This window comes from Lygodium microphyllum, chromosome 28 (genome assembly GCF_053477565.2).
Source record: "Lygodium microphyllum isolate KBCC chromosome 28, Lygodium_microphyllum_v1.1.10, whole genome shotgun sequence".
Taxonomy (NCBI): domain Eukaryota; kingdom Viridiplantae; phylum Streptophyta; class Polypodiopsida; order Schizaeales; family Lygodiaceae; genus Lygodium; species Lygodium microphyllum.
In genome coordinates, this window is record NC_141162.1 from 86,382,781 (window position 1) to 86,405,298 (window position 22,518).

Sequence of the window (22,518 nt, forward strand, 5' to 3'; positions counted from 1 at the left end):
CAATCAGGTGGCGTATTCATCATCATCTTCCTCTTCTAATTCTTTTTCTTTTTCTTCATAGAGCTTTTCACCTTTAAAGCTTAAATCCTTTAGACTTATCTTTCTCTGCTAATTTTTCAATGGGTTTGGTCTATTATGACTTATGGCTAACGACTTGCATTCGTATGGTGACTTCCGTGAAGAATGGCTACAACCCCAATCAACCTGGAAAAGTGACAAGTTACAAACTTTGGACTATTTTTCTCGAGACTTTCTCTATTTAATGGTCTATAATTCTTCAAATATAATTTTTAAAAAGTCAAGAAGATTGAAAATAAAGTTGCAATATCACACTATAGTTATGTCTTGAACAGAATACGTACACATGGGATTCATGATCTTACACCATATGAGAAATTGTATGGCTACAAACCAACTATCAACCACCTTAAAGTATTCACTTGCATTGCTTATGTACATGTATTTGATGAGAAGAAGAAGAAGCTAGATCCAAAGGCTATTAAGAGTGTTTTTATTGGCTATACATAAGATAGGAATTTCTATAAGTGCTGCAATTTGTCTACTCATGAGACATGATCATTAGGGTTGTAGTATTTGACGAGTTGGCACCATGGTGTGGTTGTCAAAATGTAGTGGTTTCTCATGGACCAGCTAGTCATACTCATGCTGAAAACTACCCTTCCACACTAGAACAACCCGAGGGTTATGTACACCATGATTACTTGAATCATGTATGTAGGTTCAAAAAGACCCTTTATGGATTAAAATAGGCACTCGAGCATGGATGCTCTCATTACTACGTATGTACATCAACTTGGTTTCCTCATAGGTCTTCATGTGAAGTAGATCAATCTATTCTACAAGTACCATTTTCCTGATGAAATGATAATGAATGCCTAATATGTTCTTGGATCTAGAATAATGAATGCAAATTCTTGTTGGAAAAAGAGCTCACTTTAGCAAGACCACTTTTGTCAATCACCCACTTTTTTCCCTTTAAATTGGTTGCATCAATGAGCCTATTGAATTGCACTTATGAATTTGAATAGTTTGAGAAACACATCTACAGTTGTGCTTGAAATCCATTTTCATTCTAACGATTATACAAAAAATACACCCATATTGAATTGTTGAAATTTATACCTTATAAAAGCTATATTTCAATGGACATCAAGCTATTTTAATAATAATATAATATTAGAAAAGTAAAATAAAAAATGTTGAGGCATTCTAATAGAGTGTGTGGTTATTGCTATTGTTGGAGCTCTTTAATGATTTTATTTGGGTACTTTTATTATTTTCTATACTTCATGGATATATTATTATCATGGATATATTACATTGTGAGAGTTTCCCATGCACATTGTATCATCACCTATAGTTGTGTTTGTCACACTAACATCACACCGGCTATTGTGTGGATCACACACATGGATTGTGACTAGAGTAGTATATGCTAAGTCTATTTAGGCTAAGGACAAATCATGCTTCAAGGTCTAACTATCCTAGAGCCTACAAAGTACATAGGATGCCCAAAGGAGTGCAAATCCTAATCCTAAAGTACGAATCCACCCTAGAGAAGTGACCTAACACTAACCTTAATCTTGGCCTATATAAAGGTAGGAGGTTTCAGTTATAATTACCATTTGGATATGTCTCTGTTGCAGCAAGTTTGATGACAAATTCTTCTTGTGCATCTATGATGTGAAAGCTTTGTCACTGTAATTATTGAAGATTTCTATTCCCTTCTTCTATTCTACCATCTTGCCTCGATTGTTGAGAATGATTGAGAGAGTGTGTATAAGAGTGTTATTGAGCTCTACATCATCCTCTTGCTCTTCTTCTTTTTATCTATTGGCTTCTTGAACCATTGGTGTGCTTGGTGGGGGACGCAAAGGAGAATACTATTGAGTTATGTTATTTGGGTCATGGAACCATTTGCAAGCCTTCAAGCTTTCAGAGTACAATGGGAGAAGGTAAGATAGGTGATTTCATTACATCTCAAATCTAGTTTTATGTTCTTGCTTTCTTTGGTATAAGAGAAGGATGCATGGAGAGCTAGAGCGGAGTGTTGAGATATAAGGTGAGAGATTTTTCTGCTGAAGTGAGTTATAGTTTTTGAAACAGAAGAAGTTTGTGCAAAGTCCTGACTATTGTGCATCTAGCTCAACAATCTCATAGACTTACAAAATAACCTCTACATATCCATACACTCATGTTGGATCTTAGAATACACGATAGTATAGTGCATTACCCTAAACCATAGTTGCACTATCTCATACTCTATTGCAATTGTAGAGCCAAAGATGAGTATGGGGAAAAAATCATTGTTTGGCCCATAAAGATTGAGTAGTTAGAGAATGAAAGCATGAGAGACTATATCTCCAATATCCAACACATGTACAAATAGATTCCTACCATAGAGAAACTTGTCGCCATCATAGAAGTGACAAAATCATTCATCAAGGCTATCTATGATGAAAGGATTTTGGAAATCTTAGCTGGGAACTTTAAACTTGATTTTCCCAACATCAATAATGTTTTGAATGAGGCCATTTTTATGGAGAACCTTCACCACCAAAAAAACCCAATAGGGACAACATAAAAGTAAAGAAACCAAGGATTTAGTAGTTGACATTTAAAAGTAGTATCAAAAACTAATCAAGATAGTAGAATCACTCAAAATTTATAGGCCATACCACTAGAATATGCAATGCTTTCATTGAGGTCACGATCACCGTCATTCTAAATGTTATGGACTATCATTCAGGGAGGTCACTCATAAATATATATGTGCATCATGTGAGTTCAAAATAAGGTATTTCTAAAATACTAATTTTATACATTTTCTACATAAGAGGGGTGTAATATAAAGGGGTCATTTACAAATTGAATAGAAAAGGGTTGTATTTTATTCAAGAAAAATTCATAGGTAAGGATATTTATAAATATTTCTTGAATGCACATGATGTAGATGATATATATATAGTGAACCCCCCAAGGACTATCACAATCAAGCATTGATCAACTCATTCATAAAGTCACATATTGGAGAGCCCCACCTAGACTCCTTAGCCCTAATTTTGCTTACCAATAGTTTAATTGTGGCTTAAATTATGCTAAGTAATGTCCACTTTCACAACAATTGGCATTTTTGGTTCCTCGAATGGTTGCACGATGAGCTAAGATCAACCGCTCCAAGATCCCTAGATCCTACTTGTTGCTGCCAATCATCCATGTAGCTCCCCATCATCAATGCCCTTGTCCACTTCATTGGAGAACGAATCGAGGTCAAAAAAATAAACAAATATTTTTATTTCTTATGATTACAAGGGACATCCAATCCTCATGGAGAACCTCCATGTATTGATTATGATATTGGGACAAGGCCGTGGGTGAGGCATGCCTTCGTCAAAACAAACCTATCAGAACCAAATAGACACACCACCAGAGAACAAATTAGCACATCACAACTCAAGTAAAAACCATCATTAGGTTCTCAAAACCACTCAAACTAACCCAAAACTCTTCAAAATACTTCAAAACAAACCAATCATTCAACCACACAATAAAACATAAATCACTTTAGATCCAATAAAAAATAACTAAAAATACAATCATTTTAGCATTCAACAGTGCAAAACTAAAAATGGGTACAATCCTTGCAAAGTAAAATCAAATATTAGATGTGATAGAGGTTTTTCATGTCTTCAAAGGATTAAAACATTTCCATTAAACCAAATATGTTAGAGGTATACTCCCCTTAATGCATGTCCATTATAGAGTTGCCTTTGTTACACCCGCCACCCTGGGCCCTCTCTGCCACCACCTGCACTATCCCCCCACCCGCCTTTCCCCCCTTCCCCTACCCTCCTTCCCCTACCCACCGCCCACCCCTCCCATTCCCCCGTTCCTAGCCACCCCTCCCACCACCCCCCTGCCTGCCCACCCTATTCCCCTTAACCCCCCCACCCCACTAACCTCACCCCCTAACCTAACCCCCCCCCCCCCCCCACAAAACCTAATCCCCCCCTAACTAAACCCTCCCCCTTAAGCCCCCCTTCCCACCACCCCACCCCCCATCAAAAAACACACCCCCTTAGCCCCCTTTCCCCTGTGCGCCTCTCTCTTACAACACCCACATCTACCACCCAACCATGAGCGCACATACACATGAATTTGTGGATGGGGATGCGTTTGCAGGTTCGTAATAACTATTCACATGCCGTTGCGCGTGGTTTTTCGTACATGGTCAGTGTGTCTGGTGGTCTATGCGGATGTTCACGCACGAGGATGTGCGTTGGACTTGTTTATGGGTGTGCGTAGTTGCTATTCACATGCAGTTGGGTTCCCCATTTTTCGTGAAAAAACTATAAAAAACCCTTAAAAACTCATAAAAATCAAAGAAATTTAATAAGAATTTCTAAAAAATCATAAATTTTTACAAAAAAATAGTAGAAAATTCATTTGACCAACCAAACAATTTTTGGATTATTTTCCAAAGCTAAAATTCAAAAGATTAATTGCAAAAATTCAAAAACTCCAAAATCCATTTAAAATCCATTAGAAATTGGTAAAAAAGTGTTTTTAAAAATAAATAGAAACCAAAAGAATATCAAAAAATTTATTCAAAAATTCATCCACATTTTTCTTTATTTTTTAAAAAGATAAACATGCTTTAAAAAATGGTCAAATTTTTATTTTTGGGCAAAATTCTTGAAAAAAACATGTTTAATGCCAAACATAAACGAAAAAATATTGGAAAAATCTAGACACCTTGCTGAAATTTGTTGGTTTAGTTTTCACTCATGTTGGATGGTTGCAACATCATACTTAAAATTCGAAACCTTTTTTGGGATCTCTTCATTAAAAACAACAAAACAAAAATAAAACAAAAGTCAACATACAACCCAAACACTAACCCCAACCAAATTAAATACACCCACCCTAATCTTGTTGGTACAAGTATTGTCTTGCCAAACATCTAATCAAACAACACATGCTTCTTGATTATTTTTTTCATGAGGTGTTGGTTTGGTTTTTTATGAGCTTACCATGTTCAAATCTTTTTTAATTATTGGCTTTTCTCTTTTGAGACTTATTTGCATTGTGGGATTGATAGGTGTGCATTCAGTATCCTTATACACACACTCTCTCTCTCTCAGGTAAAATTTTTTCCCTTCTCGTTTATTTTTTTCACTACCCCAAAATTCACCTATTAATTCCTAAAATAAACCCTAATCACCACCATGGCACGCACATCCGTGCTCAACACACATTCTTTTTAATCAAATTGAGAATTAAATACAACTCAATCAGTCGTTCACTTTGCACGTGCTACGTGTGCTTCTTCAGAGGCACCTTAATTTTAAATCAAATAAACTAGCCGTCACAAAAAAATCACGCACTGAAAAAGAAGAGTGCTTTAGACACATTAAATTCTTAATTCATAAATCTGCATTTAGAGACTCAGTTAGGGTATCGAAGTTTGGGATTTAATAAAAGCATCATTCCACCTTAATAAATTGTAAATAAAAATTTAAAAATGAACTGTCGTTTTTTTCTAAGGTTTACAACCTAATAAAATTTCACCCATTTTTAATAATTTATTAAAATAAACCCTTCACTAAATCATTCCCCTCACTGCACTTTCTTTTTTCCCTTTTTCAATAAACATACAGAATTGTCTTTTTTATTACTAATGGTCAACGATATTCTGGTTATGTCATGTGTAGTTATTGATTTGGTTGATTTGTACGATTAAGGGTATGGTATGAATTTATTTTTCATTTTATCTGTGTGATAGGGGGTCTTGGGTTCATGTCTGTTGCATATCACCAAGCTTTTGGTCACATATGTGTAGAGGTCATGTCAATTTTTTTCTAGGATGTGCCTTGATTAGGGATAGTCAGTCGAGTTTCATTTCAAAATCTTGGTTGATATCTTATCTTTCATCTTTTCTGTTGGTTTTGCAGGCATCTCTTTTTCTTGTGAGTTATGTTGTGTGTTCACTATCTAAATGGCACCCCGTATGCCTCCTCTTGTTTAGTACATCCCATTGATCAGTAGGGATTGTCCTTCCCTACTAAATTTTGAGCCTATTGCGAAAGCTGGCCTTGCATCTTTTATGGCTGCTCCTCTCCCTTTGATTCTAGATTATGCAAGTCTTTGTGATGAGTTTCTCGCATCATATAGTAAGAAGTCAAGCTTGATTCGTGGTCGTTCCATGGTCTTGACACCTAGAGGGTTAGTCCCTTTCCTATAAAAGGGAAACCCTTTGTCACACCTAGACAATTATTCTCAAATGAAGAGATCCTTAAGTTGTTACAGAAGCAGACTAAAGAGATCCTCGATGTCAAGAAGGTGATTAACACTTGACGAGTTTCTTTCTCAATGATCACTGATCCTCTCTAGAAGCTAGTCTGACAATTCTCTAGGATAGGTTTATGCCTGCCAAGACACCATCTCACTACTTGTCTAAGGAGCTTTTTACAGCTTCTAGGATGGTTTTGGGAGGAGTTGCCATTGATTGGAGCACTTACCTTCTTACGAAGATGGTGGACCAGCATTTGTCATGGTGACTAGAGGAAATGTTACCAATGTAACCTTTGGTTCATATTGATATGCTTTTCTCACATATTCAGGCCTTAAGAAGGGTATTTTACCTCCTCCTCCATCTGATTCCAGTCTCCTCCCCCTCCACCTTTAGAAGATTCAGAACCCATTGACATAGAGGATATTGACTCCCCTCCTCCACTAGTCATTCAGCTGAAGCGTTTGAAGTGTGTATGTAAAGAATGGGGATTAGAGGGTCTTACACGGGGTTAGCATATGTGAATACCTCATTACACTGATGGGGTATTTAGGGTGTACAAGGACCTAATTAGGGGACCATTTGATAAATACAAATCTATCTCCTCACCTTCACCTTCAGCTCCCATGGATTCCTCTCTCTCTCTCCCCTCTTTCTCTCTCTTTTCCTATCTTTCTCTATCTTCTCCTAGTCTTTCTCTCTCCTCTGCTCTCTTCTTCTCTCTCTTTTGCAGTCTTCTTCCTTATGTCCTTCTTTCTCTCTCTTTTAGTTAGATTAGTTAGGTCTCCTTCATTACAGTTGGTATTAGAGCATAGGTATTTGGTCCTTTGTTCTTTCTCTTTTCTCACATCCAGTTCTATGTAAAGAATGGGGATTAGAGGGTCTTACATGGGGTTAGCACATGCGAATACCCAATTACACTGATGGGGTATTTAAGGTTGGAAATCTCATAGGAGCCACAAGTCTTGGAGAGAATTTTGACCACAGTTACTTTTCAAAGGAGAGTTTTCTTCTTCATTATTGAGGAGCTCCCATGGATTCTCAATCCAACGGAAGAAGAGAGAAATCTTCTTTGTTTTTGCATCACCCATAACAAGAGTTAAGGAATGTTTCGAGTAGCAACATCATAGGCTTGGACCGCTTCTTTAGCTGTGTCAAATGTACCTAGCCAAACTCTTGATCCTTTCTGTGTATCTCAAATTTTTGCCACCCATTTACTCCATGGCCACTGGCTGATGTCCCTAAAGAACTATTGCTTTCTCTTGGAGTTCATGTTCTCAATAGGTGTTCCTGTTGTGATAGATGAAGGCATAAATTAGGGTGGAAAGTGTTCCTACATGGGTTCCTACTGCACTTAAAATCATCTCGCAATAGCTTGATCATTGCATCTTTGCTAACCAAGCTTTGCTGGTGGGCAGCTTAAGGATGGATGTACCCTTGCCGACTATAACATTCAAAAGGAAAGCATCTTGCACCTTGTCTTACGGCTTCATGGTGGCATGAAAATCTTTGTCAAAACCCTAAGCAACAAGATGATCACTCTAGAAGTTGAGAGCTCTAACACCATTGATAATGTGAAGACCAAGATTCAAGATAAGGAGGGCATCCCGCAAGACCAAGAGAGACTGATATTTGCTGGCAAACAACTTGAGGATGGTTGCATCGTCGAAGACTACAATATCCAGAAAGAAAGGACTCTCCATCTTGTTTTACGTCTTTGTGGTGGTATGCAGATCTCTGTGAAGACAATGACGGGAAAGACCATCACCCTCAAAGTTGAAAGCTCGAATATTATAGACAATGTCAAGGCTAAAATTCAAGATAAGGAGGGTATTCCTCCTGACCAACAGAGGTTGATCTTTGCTGACCAACAAAGGTGATGCTAGCTCCAGGAATAGCAGGTGTCCTGAACGTGCTAGCTTGGTTGAGACTGGTTAAGACTAGTAAAGCCAAATGTTCTAGGTGATTGGATTGGAAGATGGATTCAAGAGGTGTAGACTTCCTAGAAACTGATCAAGTGCCTGATCTCTAAGACTTGATAGATCAGAATGTCAAGGGAAATCTTCTGGTCTCTACGAATCCAAGGATGCATCAAAGTCTATGTGACTGTCATCTTTTTGTGATGCACAAAGGAGATTACTCATCTACCTCGTGAACAAGTCAATGAACACCATGTGAATGTTCCAGAGAATCTGCCTTTCTTGTCTCAGGAAGTTCAAGTCCCCAAATCCATACAGTTGGCCCAACATCACTAGCAATTGGTCTATCAAGACTGCAACTCTGCTTCAAGTTCATCTATTGCTTTGTTTATAAGCATTATAATGCTTGGTATATGGGACTTTATTACAAACTTGAGGTGCTTTGAAAGTATTTGGCCCAAATATTCAGATCTTATGGGTCATATTCTCCACGACTTTTGTTAGCAAGTCTAGTTGTAGCTTGTCTAGCCAGGTCCATTCCTCTCAATCAAGAGGATTAATTTTTTTCTGCATGTGGAAATTTTCTTTTTGTGTAAGGCATCAGCACACAGGGCAATTGTCACCATGGATGACTGAGATTGTTAGAGGTGAGTAGAGATCTCCTTTGCCACTGAGCACAGGCAGGATCTACAGATATGTAAATCTTCTATTGACTACCCCAATCTAGCACATGGTGCTACTGCTTCTGTGTAATCTTGATCATCAATTAGAAAGGGGATTATCAAGCCTGTCCTCTTCTTCAGGGTCAATATATCTATGTGTATAGCAGGAGGCATTGAAAAGAAGTTGCTCAAAATTCATGAGGAGCGCAAGGAGTTGTGCTATCTAGTTCAAAGGGGTATGTTGTGATCTCCATAACTACAATCTGAGAAAAGAAATGCCACTCTTCTTCATGGGCTTGGGTTGTGGACTAGCAATGTGTACCCCCCAACCATGTTTTAGGTATGCAAACCTTCATCATCAGTGATGTGGCACGTAACTAAGCTCAGAGATTTCAAGCATTGAAAGGTGCAATTAGCCTGTGTGATGGGATTGCAATTCCAAACACTATTGCTAGCATTTCAAATCTCTGACTGATGAGATTATCTGTGTAGATAAAGTACTTGCTACTGGCTTTCATGGGACTTATTTTAATGTGACAATGATGATATTTCTTGGTTGTACACATTGTGAGATTGCCCCATACAACTTGCAAAACAAAATAGAGAATTGAAGCTTTCGATTGACAACCTTAAAAGGGAGTGGGATTTTTAATTTATAAAGCCGAGGCATTGAAATTATGTGCTAAAATCCTGATTTGGAGGGCTATTGATTTTGATAGCCATATCAAGGGTGTTGTATGTAGTGGATACCACCCCATGTATTAGGGGATTCTTATCATGACATGCAAGACATATACATCATACATTGTGGATTATTCCTATGACAACATGAAGATTGCTTAAGGAGAGACGATGCCTAGGGTGAAGTCAGCAATCATTGGAAACATGGCTACATTTTTGCAACTTTTAGTAGCTTTGGTCATGGACAGGAAGTGATGACCGGGAAATCAATGCAAATAAAGGCACCAAAATGTGCTCACATGGAAACATCTTCTGTTAAATTGATACTTTGCAAATGTACCCCTTTGTTAAAATCAAATATGAAGCAATGTAAAATGTGTAGTCCAAAAGGCTCACATTAAAAGAATATGGAAAGGAAAAGGGAAGGTCAAACACCTTTTGTCTCATTCCAAAAATTGAAGGGTCTTTAGACCTTAGCCAATGTATGCAAATTTGAATTTCATAATTCAAGAAAGGAAAAGGAGGTGGTTGTAGCCGTGGGATTTGGGGAGGTGGGAGGTTGAGGTGGTTACACCCTCTCTCTTCCTTTATCTTCTCCTCTCATGGTTCATTTCTCCCTCTCCCATTTTGGCACAACTCTCATCTTTCTTGTTCTTGCTTCCCTCTCTTGTGCTTCATGCTCATTTCTAATGGAGAGTGAGGAAGAGGAAGAGGGTGAGGATGGAAGAATTGTTCAATTTCTTGTGTGCCTTCCTCTTGTGTGTTTGGAGAGCATGGTTCTTGGTGAGAAGAAGGAGAGTTTTCTTGCAGGTTTTGTGACTAGCAAATGTATTTGCAACCTCTCTTGGCCGGTTCGTGGTTCTCATGGTGCCGTGGTAGGGTGCTCTTCAGGAAGGGATTGACCCTCTTCTGAATATTTATGTCACGTTGTGTCATTGAGACCTGACATCAATACTAGGAGCACCCAAGGAGCTTAGTTGTTTTTATTCAAAAGGATTCCAGCAAGCCTTTGTAGTGTTGACTCCAGAGGGTATGACCAAATCTGAGTTAACAATAAGTGAACTTGACAATGGTACTCATGGTGGTATGCCTATGCCTTGATTGGCAATCTTGGTAATGATGCTTATGATTGGTCTTGAGATGCCATTTCTAGTAAGGTTATGCTCTTGTTGGCAATTTATTAGCCCTAATAAGCAACGATTTTGTTCATATTGGCAATGGTTCCCACTCACAGTGATTCATGGAAGTTGTAAAGTATTGCAGGGATGCAGACTCAAGGAATTGCTAACAAAAGTCAACTACAGCAAATTCTTTTTGTGCGACTAAGGACACATCCCATAGCTCGATTCAAATAGAGAATTTTCCCCTTTGATCAAAGCCAAAAATCTTCCCATTCCACCCTAAGGTTTGGGAGATATGCCCAATTTTGTGCTTAGAAGTACTATGGGATAGACAGTAGTCCTACACAATCAGCCCACAAAAGTCAATTATAATAGAAAAGCCTTGATCATTTACTGTCAGAGATATTTTTACATAGCCTCGTAGAGGGGATCAAGAGATTTAATTTGAATTAGAAATTTTGGCAATCGGAGCTTCCTAGCTCAAGATATTTCCATTTCTCTAACAGGGGGTCTAGTAGACTGCACTTAGGATGGCAGGCCACAAGGGAAAAGCAAAGGCCCACGAGGACTTTCAGTTTGAAATAAGGGACTCCCATGCCTCTATGAATGATCCTAGCTCTGTGATCAAGAGGATCATGAAGACATGCTTGAAGAAGGGGCCCCCAAGATGGACCTTTTTGCTATGCTTAACGACACACTATGTCAACATGAGACCCATCATGATGAGCAACATTGAGAGCTAGAACACCGCCATAGGGAGGTGGAAAACCACCAAGATTAGCATCATAGCGAGATGATGGCTAAGATGGACTTGATTGTACAGCGCATGGGCACCCTCATCTCCACCTCTCACCTTCCTCACCTAAGCCCAAGGAGCATGGTCCTCCCTGTGAGACCAACCTCCTTTCCCCCTTGGAGATGGGATGTCACTACAACAGAAACGAGGCATAGACGCGCAAAGTCGGGCACGTCTATCATAGCGTCTATAACTACGTGTAAACGTGTGTGTAAATAGATGCGAATTGTTTGTTTATATATCTGCGCAAATAGACACTAATATAGATGCACCAGCAGACACACAATTATTTAACCACCTAAAATTGTAATTCACATAATTAAAAAACCAAATTTAATAATTATTTAACCACCTGAAATTGATTCTTGAGCATGCACGTGTGCGCATGATAAAAACCATAGAATTAAGAAATATACACATTGAATCATTGAATTAAAAAAATAGAGTTAATGATTACTCGAAGTACCATTGGCATCCTCGAAGTGAGCAAGGACACCACAATCTTGGGTATTTCTCTTTTCATCTTTACGTTGAGTTCGAAGATGTTTACCCTCACACCAAAGTGCATTGAATAATGTGCACTCGCCGTAAAAGATAAAAGATCAAACTAGACATGCTAGACCCTCACGAGGTGTTCAAATAACTAGACATGCTGGACCCTCACGAGGTGTCTGTAGCAAAATATACTGGGTAGATGAAAGAGCCCTTAAGCTACGGTACACTTACTTAGGCCTTAAAACAAAGATCAGCATTACTCCTACTCTAGACTTGGATAAAAGTGCCAGTGAAGACTCGAGTGTTTTATGGCTCGAGACTCAATCTATGAATGGAAAAACATCACGTCCACATCTAGGTTCTATCCCACCCTTCAAGTTCAAAAAGGGCATGGGGTTTGGAATTCCTGGCTTTTTTAAAGGCAAGCCAAAACCATTTAATAGTTTGATGGAAGGCCCTCCCTTTTTCTATTTTGAAAATGTTGAGAACGTTTCCAATTCAGAGTGGGAGACCATCAAACGACATTTTAATGGCATAGATCCAGAGTTCACAGACTCTAGATATTTTTCAACATGCTTTAGGCTGAGGTGGTTATGTTTATAACCTTCCTGTAGATGGAAGAAGGTTGATCCTTCCCCCTGCTCCCATGACAATCTTTGAGGTGCTTCCGAAAACAAAGAAGTATTGGCCCCCACGGGATCCGAGAGAGAAGATAAATTGCATAAACACACGAGGTGCCCCTAGCACTATATGTGGATTGATCAAAAAAATATTTTCTTCCCACAAAGAAAGCAAGATACCTTCTTATCTTCAACATGAGATTGTCCTGGCATGCAAAATATGGAACTTGGTTTGGGTCAGCCCAAGCCATGCTGCCCCACTTGAACCCCATGAGATTGAGCTGGTTCTTGGATATGATCGTGACCACACTTGAGGCTGCTCTACCCTTTCAGATCGGTATGATGCATTGGGCAACTCATTTTAGGTCAATACTATTGCGTACAGTCTTTCACCACTAAAAGAATTATATCCGCAAGGTTTAACAATTCTGTCCTTATTCTCGAGCCTTGGTGGGAAAGAAGTGGAATTGCACAAATTGGGTATAATTTTGAAGGCTTTTGTTATTGTGGAGATCAATGATAAATGTAAAAACATAATAGCCAGTTAGTGGAACAAAACCTTCCAAACAGGCTGATTTCAAATGGAGGATGATGTTAGAGATCTTACTGATGATAAGTTGGCTGAGATTGTGGATGCAGTGGGAAAGATTATGGATGCCAATTCATAGCATGAGTAGATTGATGTAAATCAGTTGGCTTGTGCATATGCAAGCTATTCCAATCATGTCAAGGTGCACTTATAGCTCACATATCTTTGATTGATTGATGGATAATATGCCTTTCCCTATCTCTTTCGTGTACACCTTCATTGCATTATCTTTCTCTTGCTAAAAACCATTCGTGCTTTATCCACCTATTGATACGTAAGTGGGGTAATATGCAATTGTAAGTGGGATGGTCTAGTAAGTCACTACATATATATGTGCCAATTGACTTGCCAATGTGTTATCTCTTATCCTCAAACTTTGTTATATATGTCACCACATAGGTCAATTGATTCCCTAAATGCATGCATTGATTTCTTAAATTGTTTCTGTGCGTTTGTACGCATGTGTAACAGAAATTATCTGCACATATACACGCGCTAACAGACACGCCACTCAAGTATATAAAAATTTAAAAAAAGTTGTGGCTTTCTTTTCAAACCTATGCTTTCCTGCGTTTTCTGCAGTTCGAGCTTGACATCACTACTCATGTCTATCTATCACTTCATGAAGACAATGAGGCAAGGAAATAAGAGTAAAAAGAGGACAGGAGGAAAGAAGAGCCAAAGAGTAAAGAAGAAGAGCCAAACAGCAAGGAAGAGAACAAGATTGAAGCAACTTACCAAGGGAAGGGAGAAGGAGGACAAGGAGCTTGCAACCTAGCCGCCGCCACCCGTTGGAACAAGCAAAGAAGGTGAGTTCTTCTTCTCTCTCTCAATCTTGTTTGGTTTCTCTGTTTGTTTGTCTCTCTCTTCACATGCTAGATCTTTTCATGTATGGAGGTTTTTTAGCTTTTTTTTAAAAGCAAGTTTAAGAAGAAATGGTGCGACTGTGCGCATCTATCAGCGCGTCCAGATGACAGTGTAGACGCGGCGATAGATGCGGAAATAGACGCACTGACAGACGCCCATAGAGACGCGCTGATAGACGCAGACAAAGACACAGGTATAGACGCGCACAGAGACGCAGGTATAGACGCGCACAAAGACACAGGTATAGACTCTATATGTAATATGTTTTATCTGCACAGGGTAATATGATTTTTCTTGTGTAGATGTGGAATCCTGGATCCTCCAGCACCCCATTCAACAAGGAGCAATTCATGGGGGAGATGACCAATTATCTTGGTCACCCTCCCACTGCAGATGAGGTTTTCAATGTGATGTCTGGGACACCTATCACATCTTTGCCTACACAAGGATCAGCTGAGGTACATGGATCGTCCGAAGCACGTGCATCTGCAGAAGCATGTGTATCGAGTGAGGTAGAGGATAATGCACGTCGAGGGAGGAGGGAGAGTGGTGCGGGAGGATGAGGAGGTCGAGGGCTTTGTGGGGGTTGCTTAGGTGGTGGCTCTCAATCACCCTCACCGGAAAATGAGAGAGGTGAGCCTCCACAAATGTACTACTCTATCACTGATGTTGGTGGTATCTTGCATGACTTTGAGGGGAGGGAAGTGATAGCCTACTTGAGGAGTGTCGTGCATGCCACATACAAAGATTGCATGATTCCCTTCAAGCACCAGAAAAATGGTTTGTGGCAAGAGGTGCTATGGGCAGTACATAAAAGGTACCCTAATCTCGAGAATTCACGATTCTCAGATGATTGGGGACGGTCAAAGGTGAGAGACGCGCTTCATAACAAGAGGTCTCATCTTATGACGCGTGCCAAGGAGTCATTACGGAGACAAGAGCAAGGGCGCCCTAGATATGGCCAACCACCCAATTGCTACCGCAAGGAGTGGAAAGAGGCCAAGAAGAGAGCAGTGGAGAAAATGACAAGTCGCCAGCATGCAGAGGCGCGACGTATCCAGATGGCAACCATGGGATCGTCGCATTATAGATCGGGTGGTAGGGAGTCATGGGAGGCTGAGTTTGTAAGTATTATTTGATTTCTTTTTTTAAATTAAATTTTGTAATTTGTTTCACTTCATTATGTAGTGTGTTTTAATACGTTGTATGTTCAAATTGTTTTGTAGTATCATATCGTTGGTAGGATGCCTACTCCTAGAGAGGTAGGCTACCATCGAGGTCATAATTGGGCGTCCACTTGGTAGCATTTCTACGAGGAGGGACTCATCATGGAGGAGCAATATAATCGCGCCATGAGGATTCCACCACCAGAAGAGGTATGTTTTATTTTTTACATAAAAAGTATAGATAACTCTAATTTATTGTTTGTAATGGTATTTATATACCTTAATCCTTTGTGTAGGTGAACCCTGATGCAGTTGAGGATAGCGAAGGGGGGACTAGCAGTAGCGGTGGCGGCAACAGCAGCGGCACAGGCAGCGGTGGTGGTAGCAATGATGATGTCTCTTCTGAGGAGATATAGAGGAGCCCCATGCATGCATGCCTCCCCTTGGCTTGTAATTTTCATTTTTGATATGTATTACTTTCAGCTAGTGCTTGCGACCATGACATCACAAGCACTAGAACTCATAATGCAAAAACGTTTCATCTATATATATGAAATTTCGTATGCTACATACATTATTTTGTTTTCAGTATCCAATCTTCGAAATAATATTTCTCTGTTATCCCTAAGCATACAATTTGATGTTGATGGGGGGAAAAAAACCAGAGAGCATGTGGCCGCGCGTCTATCAGCGCGTCTAAATTGCAAGATAAATGCACGTCTATTTTCATTAAAAATTTTCAGAGTAAACGAAGTTTTAGATGCGTAGATACACGCTTGTATAGACACACAATATGAATATGTCCACTTTTTAAAAATATGATTATATATTTACGTAGCGCATTTATACGCGCGTCTAAAGGCGCGTCTAAGTGTACGTGTAATGATGATCATAAGCGCGCTTTTAGACGCGATTTTGTAGACGCGCAAAAAGACGCTTTAATAAACGCGCCCGATATTTTTTTTCACAATTCAAATATTGCGTCTACAAGCGCGTCTATGAACCCTTTTTGTTGTAGTGTGTGGCCAGCAAGGTTTTGGTAGCACCCATGGTTTTCCCCATAGCACCTATGAGCTCGGCGATCCCTCTATGCAACATGATGAGCTCATCCTCCCCTCACTTGTTACGAACCCTTCCAGCCCATCCTTGGGACAACACTTCCCATGTAGTGGAAGCTATATGCAAGGGAAAATTTCAAATTTTGGGCAGCAAGGCCCTAACACAGGTGCATATGGGTAGCATGCACATGGCAATAGGCAGCATGCACATGGCAGTTTTGGGCAGCAAGGCCCCAATGTTCAGTTTGGTTCGTATGTATTACCTGGGCAGCATGGGAATTTTGGGTAGCAAGGCCCTAATAATCAGTTTGGCCCACATGTAATGCATGGGCAGTATGCTCAGGGGGGTCACTCATGAATATATGTATATATAACATGAGTTCAAAATAAGGGATTTTTAAAATAGCATTTTTATACATTTTTTAAGTACAGAAGGGTGTCATATAAAGGGGTTACTACAGATTGAATAGAAAAGGGTTGTTTTTTTTTCAAGGAAAATTCATAGATTAGGATATTTATAAATACGCCATGAATGCACGTTATATAGAGAATATATATATAGTGAACCCACCGAGGCAGTATGGCACCCATGGAAATTTTGGTCAACAAGGCATGTATGGGCATTCTCATGGACATTATGAGTACCATGACCATTTGCATGCACCTACTTATGGTCAACATGCATATGATGATTGTGAATATTTTCAGTAGCATGCATATGGAGATTCTTATGCAATGTAGGAGTAGCAAGCTAGTGATTATGACCAGCATCCTGTCGATACCTATGCTCATGGACTTGCCACTCATCATATTTATGGTTAGCCTAGGATGCAAGGACCCCATTGTAGTCATGTTGGACAGTCATCATGAAATCTTAGGCAGCATGTTTATGGGCAACAATATGACCAAAGTTTTGGTAATAGTCAGGAGCAAATAGATGTACATGAGTAGCAGGCCTATTATCACCATATGCAGTATGGACAGCATGAGTATCATTATGAGCAACAGCCACTTTGGTATGACCCTCCATATGGACAGCATGAGCATTATGGTCATGGGCAGCCATCTATTGTACATGAGCAACAAGATGACTATGAGTAGCATGTCAAAACTATTACTGAGCTGACCAATGGTGATGAGCATGTGTGTAGATTGCTATCTAAGGCTAAACGCATTAGACATCTTACTAGTGATACGATACAGTAACTGCATGCTGCGAGCTTATGCTATCGATGTGCTAAGCCGATATCTTAGGATCATCAAGACAAATGTAGAGCACAGAATGCAAAACTCCTATTTGTATTTGAATATAATTACGCCAAGGATAGACAGATCTTGCTAAAGACCATTTTGATGTGGGTCCAAAGCAAAATCAACTTTCATTCAAGAAAGAAGATCATGTAGATCTTCAAGATCATGCTCATATTACAGATCAAGAAAACATGTCCTTTCAGGAGACCCTTTAGTCTATACACATGTCACATATAAGGGTAGATGGAGTACACTTTTCATGCAACCCCATGTGTTATTTACAGCATCCAAGCATAGACCGAGCTTAATCATATGATAATTATAGCAGACTCAATGCAATAGCTAGTGGTATTGATCATTCTAGCTTTACTTGTGGATGGTAACCCAATGCACGGAAAGGATAACCACTTTCCATTTGACCTCGGTGGTAGTGTAGAGAACCACGCTTGCATGGATGACATGTATGCTGGTGATGCTTACCATGCAGGTTATCCATTTGATCTCGGTGGTTAAAAAAAGCTCTATCTACATCAGCACTCCCCCGGTGCAGTCCCCTCACCTTGAGGTGGCAACCTTGGCTGAAGGACAACTCGATCTGGACCTATTTTGTAATAGACAGCCATCTGTTTTCAAGCATTTTTGGGCCTGCATTAATTGTGCCCATGCATGATCTACATGGATGACTGAAAGTACGCTCAATGAGCTTCGTTTTGACATGCGGAACGTCTCGTTTGGAGTTGCCCATGGCAAGTTATGATCAGTTTTCCACTGCAGGCCTGTTTGGGATAGCATGATTGGGCCTATTTTGCAGTAGACAACCATCTATTTTTTAATAATTTTGGGCCTGCATTAATTGCACCCATGCATGACCTACTTGGGCTGAAAGTATGCTCTTGCTTCAGTGTCAGTTCTTGCTACCTCTAGAAGTGAACTCCCTGCCTACCTCACATGCAACAACTTATTCAGGGCACATCGGGAGGGTTCTTTGGATACATCAATTCCTTCCCTAAACTACTTAGTGGCAGGGGATGCCATCCCTTTCCTTTGTAAAGACATCCAGAGTTCTATTGAACTCTCAATGATAGCTTGTGCTAAAAATTTATATTCTTCTTTCTATGAAGAATTGAGGCAATCCAAAGACCAAACGAATAAGGCAACCACAGAGCTAGCCTCTGCCAAAGACACTCTTTTGGATATACTTAAGTAGATGGAGTAGCAGACCAAAATGATTGAGACACAGAGAGAAGAAATATCTTCTTTGAAAAATCAGTTAGCAGAAGCTCAGTTAGATGTCACCACGGTTTCTGAAGAGAAAGAGAAAATGTTCCAAGAAGCTCAAGAGTTCAAGACTCTTCTGGGTATGAAGTTGCCAGACTTGCAGACTGCTCACAATACTGTGGAATCCCAAGCCTCCCATATTAAATAGTTGAAGGACCAACTGGCGTAGTCACGATCCATTCCTCCAAGTCCTAGTGTCCCCATGATTCCTTCTTTGTCTCAGTATGACTTGGCTGCTCTTCAACAGAATGCTACTTTCTATCCTTTATTTCCAGCAAAGGTTGAGAGATTGCAATCTAGAAGGGATATCTTCTGGATCACTTTTGAGCAGATTATGGAGTTTATTCCTCTCGCCCACTCTTTCTTTGTTCATTATCAACAACAATAGTTAGCCTTTTATGTTAAACTTTCAACCATGGATTTGTCTCCTCCAAAGAATGGCTGGAGTGGAACCTGGTCTAGAGATCTGTTGTTTGAAGTGGTCAGGATGGTGTTTGAGGATTCAGTAGTCCTAGATTCAATGTTGATGTCCTATATGTACCTCCTGACTTGTTTATTCTAGATGATGAAGATCTCTCTTGGAATGTTGGAGATGTAGTCTTGCAAGCATTACTCTATGTACACCAGTTGGAGCTTAAGATTGATGAAATGTTTCAAAATTATTATTCTAGAGTAGCTGACTATCCAAAGGATTCTTGGCATCCTATGCTGGATTCTGTTATCTTAAATCAAAGACAATTAAAGGCTTCATCTCATGTGAAAAATGTCAACCAACTAAAGGGTGGATCTGTTATCCTATCTTTCCAAGAAACCTCATTTTGATCCTTTATTTTTTGAGGCCTATGGTAGAAATTCTGCCTTAGGACCATCAATTCCATCCTTGACCTATTATCAACACATGGCTCATAAGTATGACGCTTATTTGTCTCTGTTGAAGAATACTCCACATGTCATTTTGCCCCTTCTATTTCAACCTAAAGATGCACCCCATATTCCTATTTTTACGCAATGTCCTTTCATAGTTGATCGGGTATTTTCTCCCCTTCTTCCTTGTCCTCCCCCATCTTCTCATTTCTTGTCCACGTTCCCACCACATTTCCTTACTCCCTTCCTTTCTGATACTGCTAAATTGTCGGATTCTCCTACCTTATCTTATTCTTCTTTTTACAATCTCATTTGTCCCTCTCTTCATCCTTTATCCCTTATTGCATTCCCATCTCTTTCATCTTTTATTCAGACTCCCTTGTAGTTGGTTACAAAATCTGAAGGTTTTGATCAGGCAATCCTGAGAAGAAGAAGCTGGAGTACAAGAGATTCTTTGATGAGACCCCAAATTAACTGGCATGTGATTCCAAGAGAATGGAAGACTACAAATCAAGCCTTTTACAACTATTTACATTTTGCTCAGCTTCATTCTCAATCTTTGGATCCATCAATGAGACTGAATGCCCATTTTTCATGGTATCTAGCCTTTATGCACTGTCACTCTCATGGTAATCAAAAGCAAGTGCCAAAGTTATGTTTGGATGTCAATGTAGATGTGGATACCCATCAGTTGGATGTGCTTTATTTTCATGATTTGTGCTTACCAAGCAGATTTGTTATCCTACTGCAAAGAATTTCTTGTTTATAATTCTTGCAAAATCCTCCTAAAACCTTTGTGGATGAATCTTTATCCCTAAAAAGTTTAAAAATCATCAATCCTTTAAAAAGGATCATCTTCATTGATCCATTATCCTTTGTAACTTTGATGCTTGATCAGAATACTTCTATTTATCTTTTTCCTTCCAAAGAGGTGCCATTCAAATAATTGTTTGTGTAAGTGGTGTGGTGTGTGTTGTGGTATGTGTATATTTTTTATCTTTCTTGAATGGAGTTGAAGTTGTAGCTGGATTGATGAAGAAGATATTGGATTAAAAGCTAGTAGAAGATGAAGACGATTTAAAGAAAACTCTTATATCCTTTATGAGTTTGTGTTGCTATCAATTTTTTTTAAATAGATATAATATCCAAAATGGTGTTTTCCTTTCGTTGTAGCATTGTCAAATATATAGGTTACTTGTTGGGGTCATGATTGGATGATTTTATGAAGTGCTTTTGAAGAAAAAAGATCACATTGAGCTCTCTACTGAACTTATATTCTTCTTTTCCTTAGGTTGCGAGGATGCTTCCTTCCTAAGTGTGGGGATATGTTGAGAGTGGAAAAAGATTGAATTTTTGACTGATTTTTATTGTTTTTGGTGGAATGATTTGGTATGATTTTTGATTAATTTTAGAATGATTTGAATTTATTTGGATAGGTTTTGGATTGATTTTGATAGCTCATTATATTTTTTGATGTAGATATATTGATGTGATAGGTTCTGATGATGTTCTGATACCTTTTGTATGATCTTGTTTGAGCCTATTGAGCGTATGTTTTGCTTTGTTTTGTTTGAATAAGTGAGGCTGGGATATTGAATAATGAATTTTGAGGTTGTATGATAGATTATTGAGTGATTTATGATGGGATTATTTGGTTTTAGTTGAGCTAAATGTTTAGCTCAAGATATGAAAATTGGTCATTGGTATGTTCAATGGAATGAATGAAAAGAACATAAGGTGCCTATGCATTTTTAGGACCTTACCAGTAAGTTCCTTTTGTGCATTCAAAAGTGACGAGCCTAGGTCAACTGTTGCCTCATTACAAGGTTGAAATTATTGAGGTACACTTTTTTTACTAGGCATGGAAAGATTAATGGCATGTCACATTTTTAGATAAATCTTCTTGGTAATGATTCATTAAGGAAGTCGTTATCACCCGTAGGAAATAGCAAAGCATGGGAATAATTCTAAGGGTTGCATTAATAGGTTAACTCTAGCTTCAATTGGCATAAATCTCATTTAACTACGTGTAGTTAGGAAAGGATTGCATGTTGCACACTCATCGCACGTAAGAATTTCATTCATTCAGTGTATGAATATTTCTTTCAGAAATGTAGTTAGGGAAAGGCTGCACGGTCCATTTTAAACATAAAACCCTAAAAACTTAATAGCATGAATCGTGAATCCAGGTCCTAGTAGGGATCAATGGAAGTTATGTGAATTTTAGCAGGTGCTTGGTCTTAACAAGAGTAGTTAGGAATTGTGAATCTAGAGGAAATGAATCGCGTGCTTACGTGAGTTATGACGTAATGCAACTAGTTTTTCCCCTCTTAGATCAAGACAATATCTTTAGAAATGGTTCGTCCTTGTCGTAAGACAAGTAAATGGGTTTACCCAAAACACCTAAACCACAAAGGACTCATTTAGGATGGTTAAATCGATACAATATACCCCAAGTGCTAGCTAGGGTTTAGCACATTAAGGAATTGACCTAGTTTCACGCACCTGCTACCAAGACGAACCTTTAAGCCAAAGGTCCTACCCACATTCACGGAATGTAGGGCACAATTGGACGCTCATGCATAAAACGATCTAAGGTTTCTACCCTAAAGATTACTCGTTCAAATGATGAAACTCGGGTTAAGTTGGAATTCCTAGGACCTTGTTGGCCTAGTGTAATTAGGAATGGGTTGGGTAAGAAGACACCCTAAACCCTGCCTCTCGTCTGGAGATAATTCTGTGACAAAAAAAAAACGCCATTCAATGGGTGAAATGATCCCATGGAATAGATGCAACACTTGTGCAATAAGTTGCAACGTCGCATAGACTTGTGGTTTA

The 22,518-nt window shown here is 39.2% G+C and overlaps 1 protein-coding gene across 1 annotated transcript in view; it reads left to right on the top strand.

Annotated features, from left to right (window-relative positions):
- Positions 1 to 8,193, top strand: part of LOC148011709 (polyubiquitin-like) — a 33,636-nt gene extending 25,443 nt beyond the window's left edge. Inside the window, exon 3 of the mRNA XM_087670402.1 lies at positions 7,716 to 8,193. Coding sequence (XP_087526528.1) covers positions 7,716 to 8,193 — 478 coding nt within the window. The remainder of the gene's footprint in view (positions 1 to 7,715) is intronic.
- The last annotated feature ends 14,325 nt before the right edge of the window (positions 8,194 to 22,518 follow it).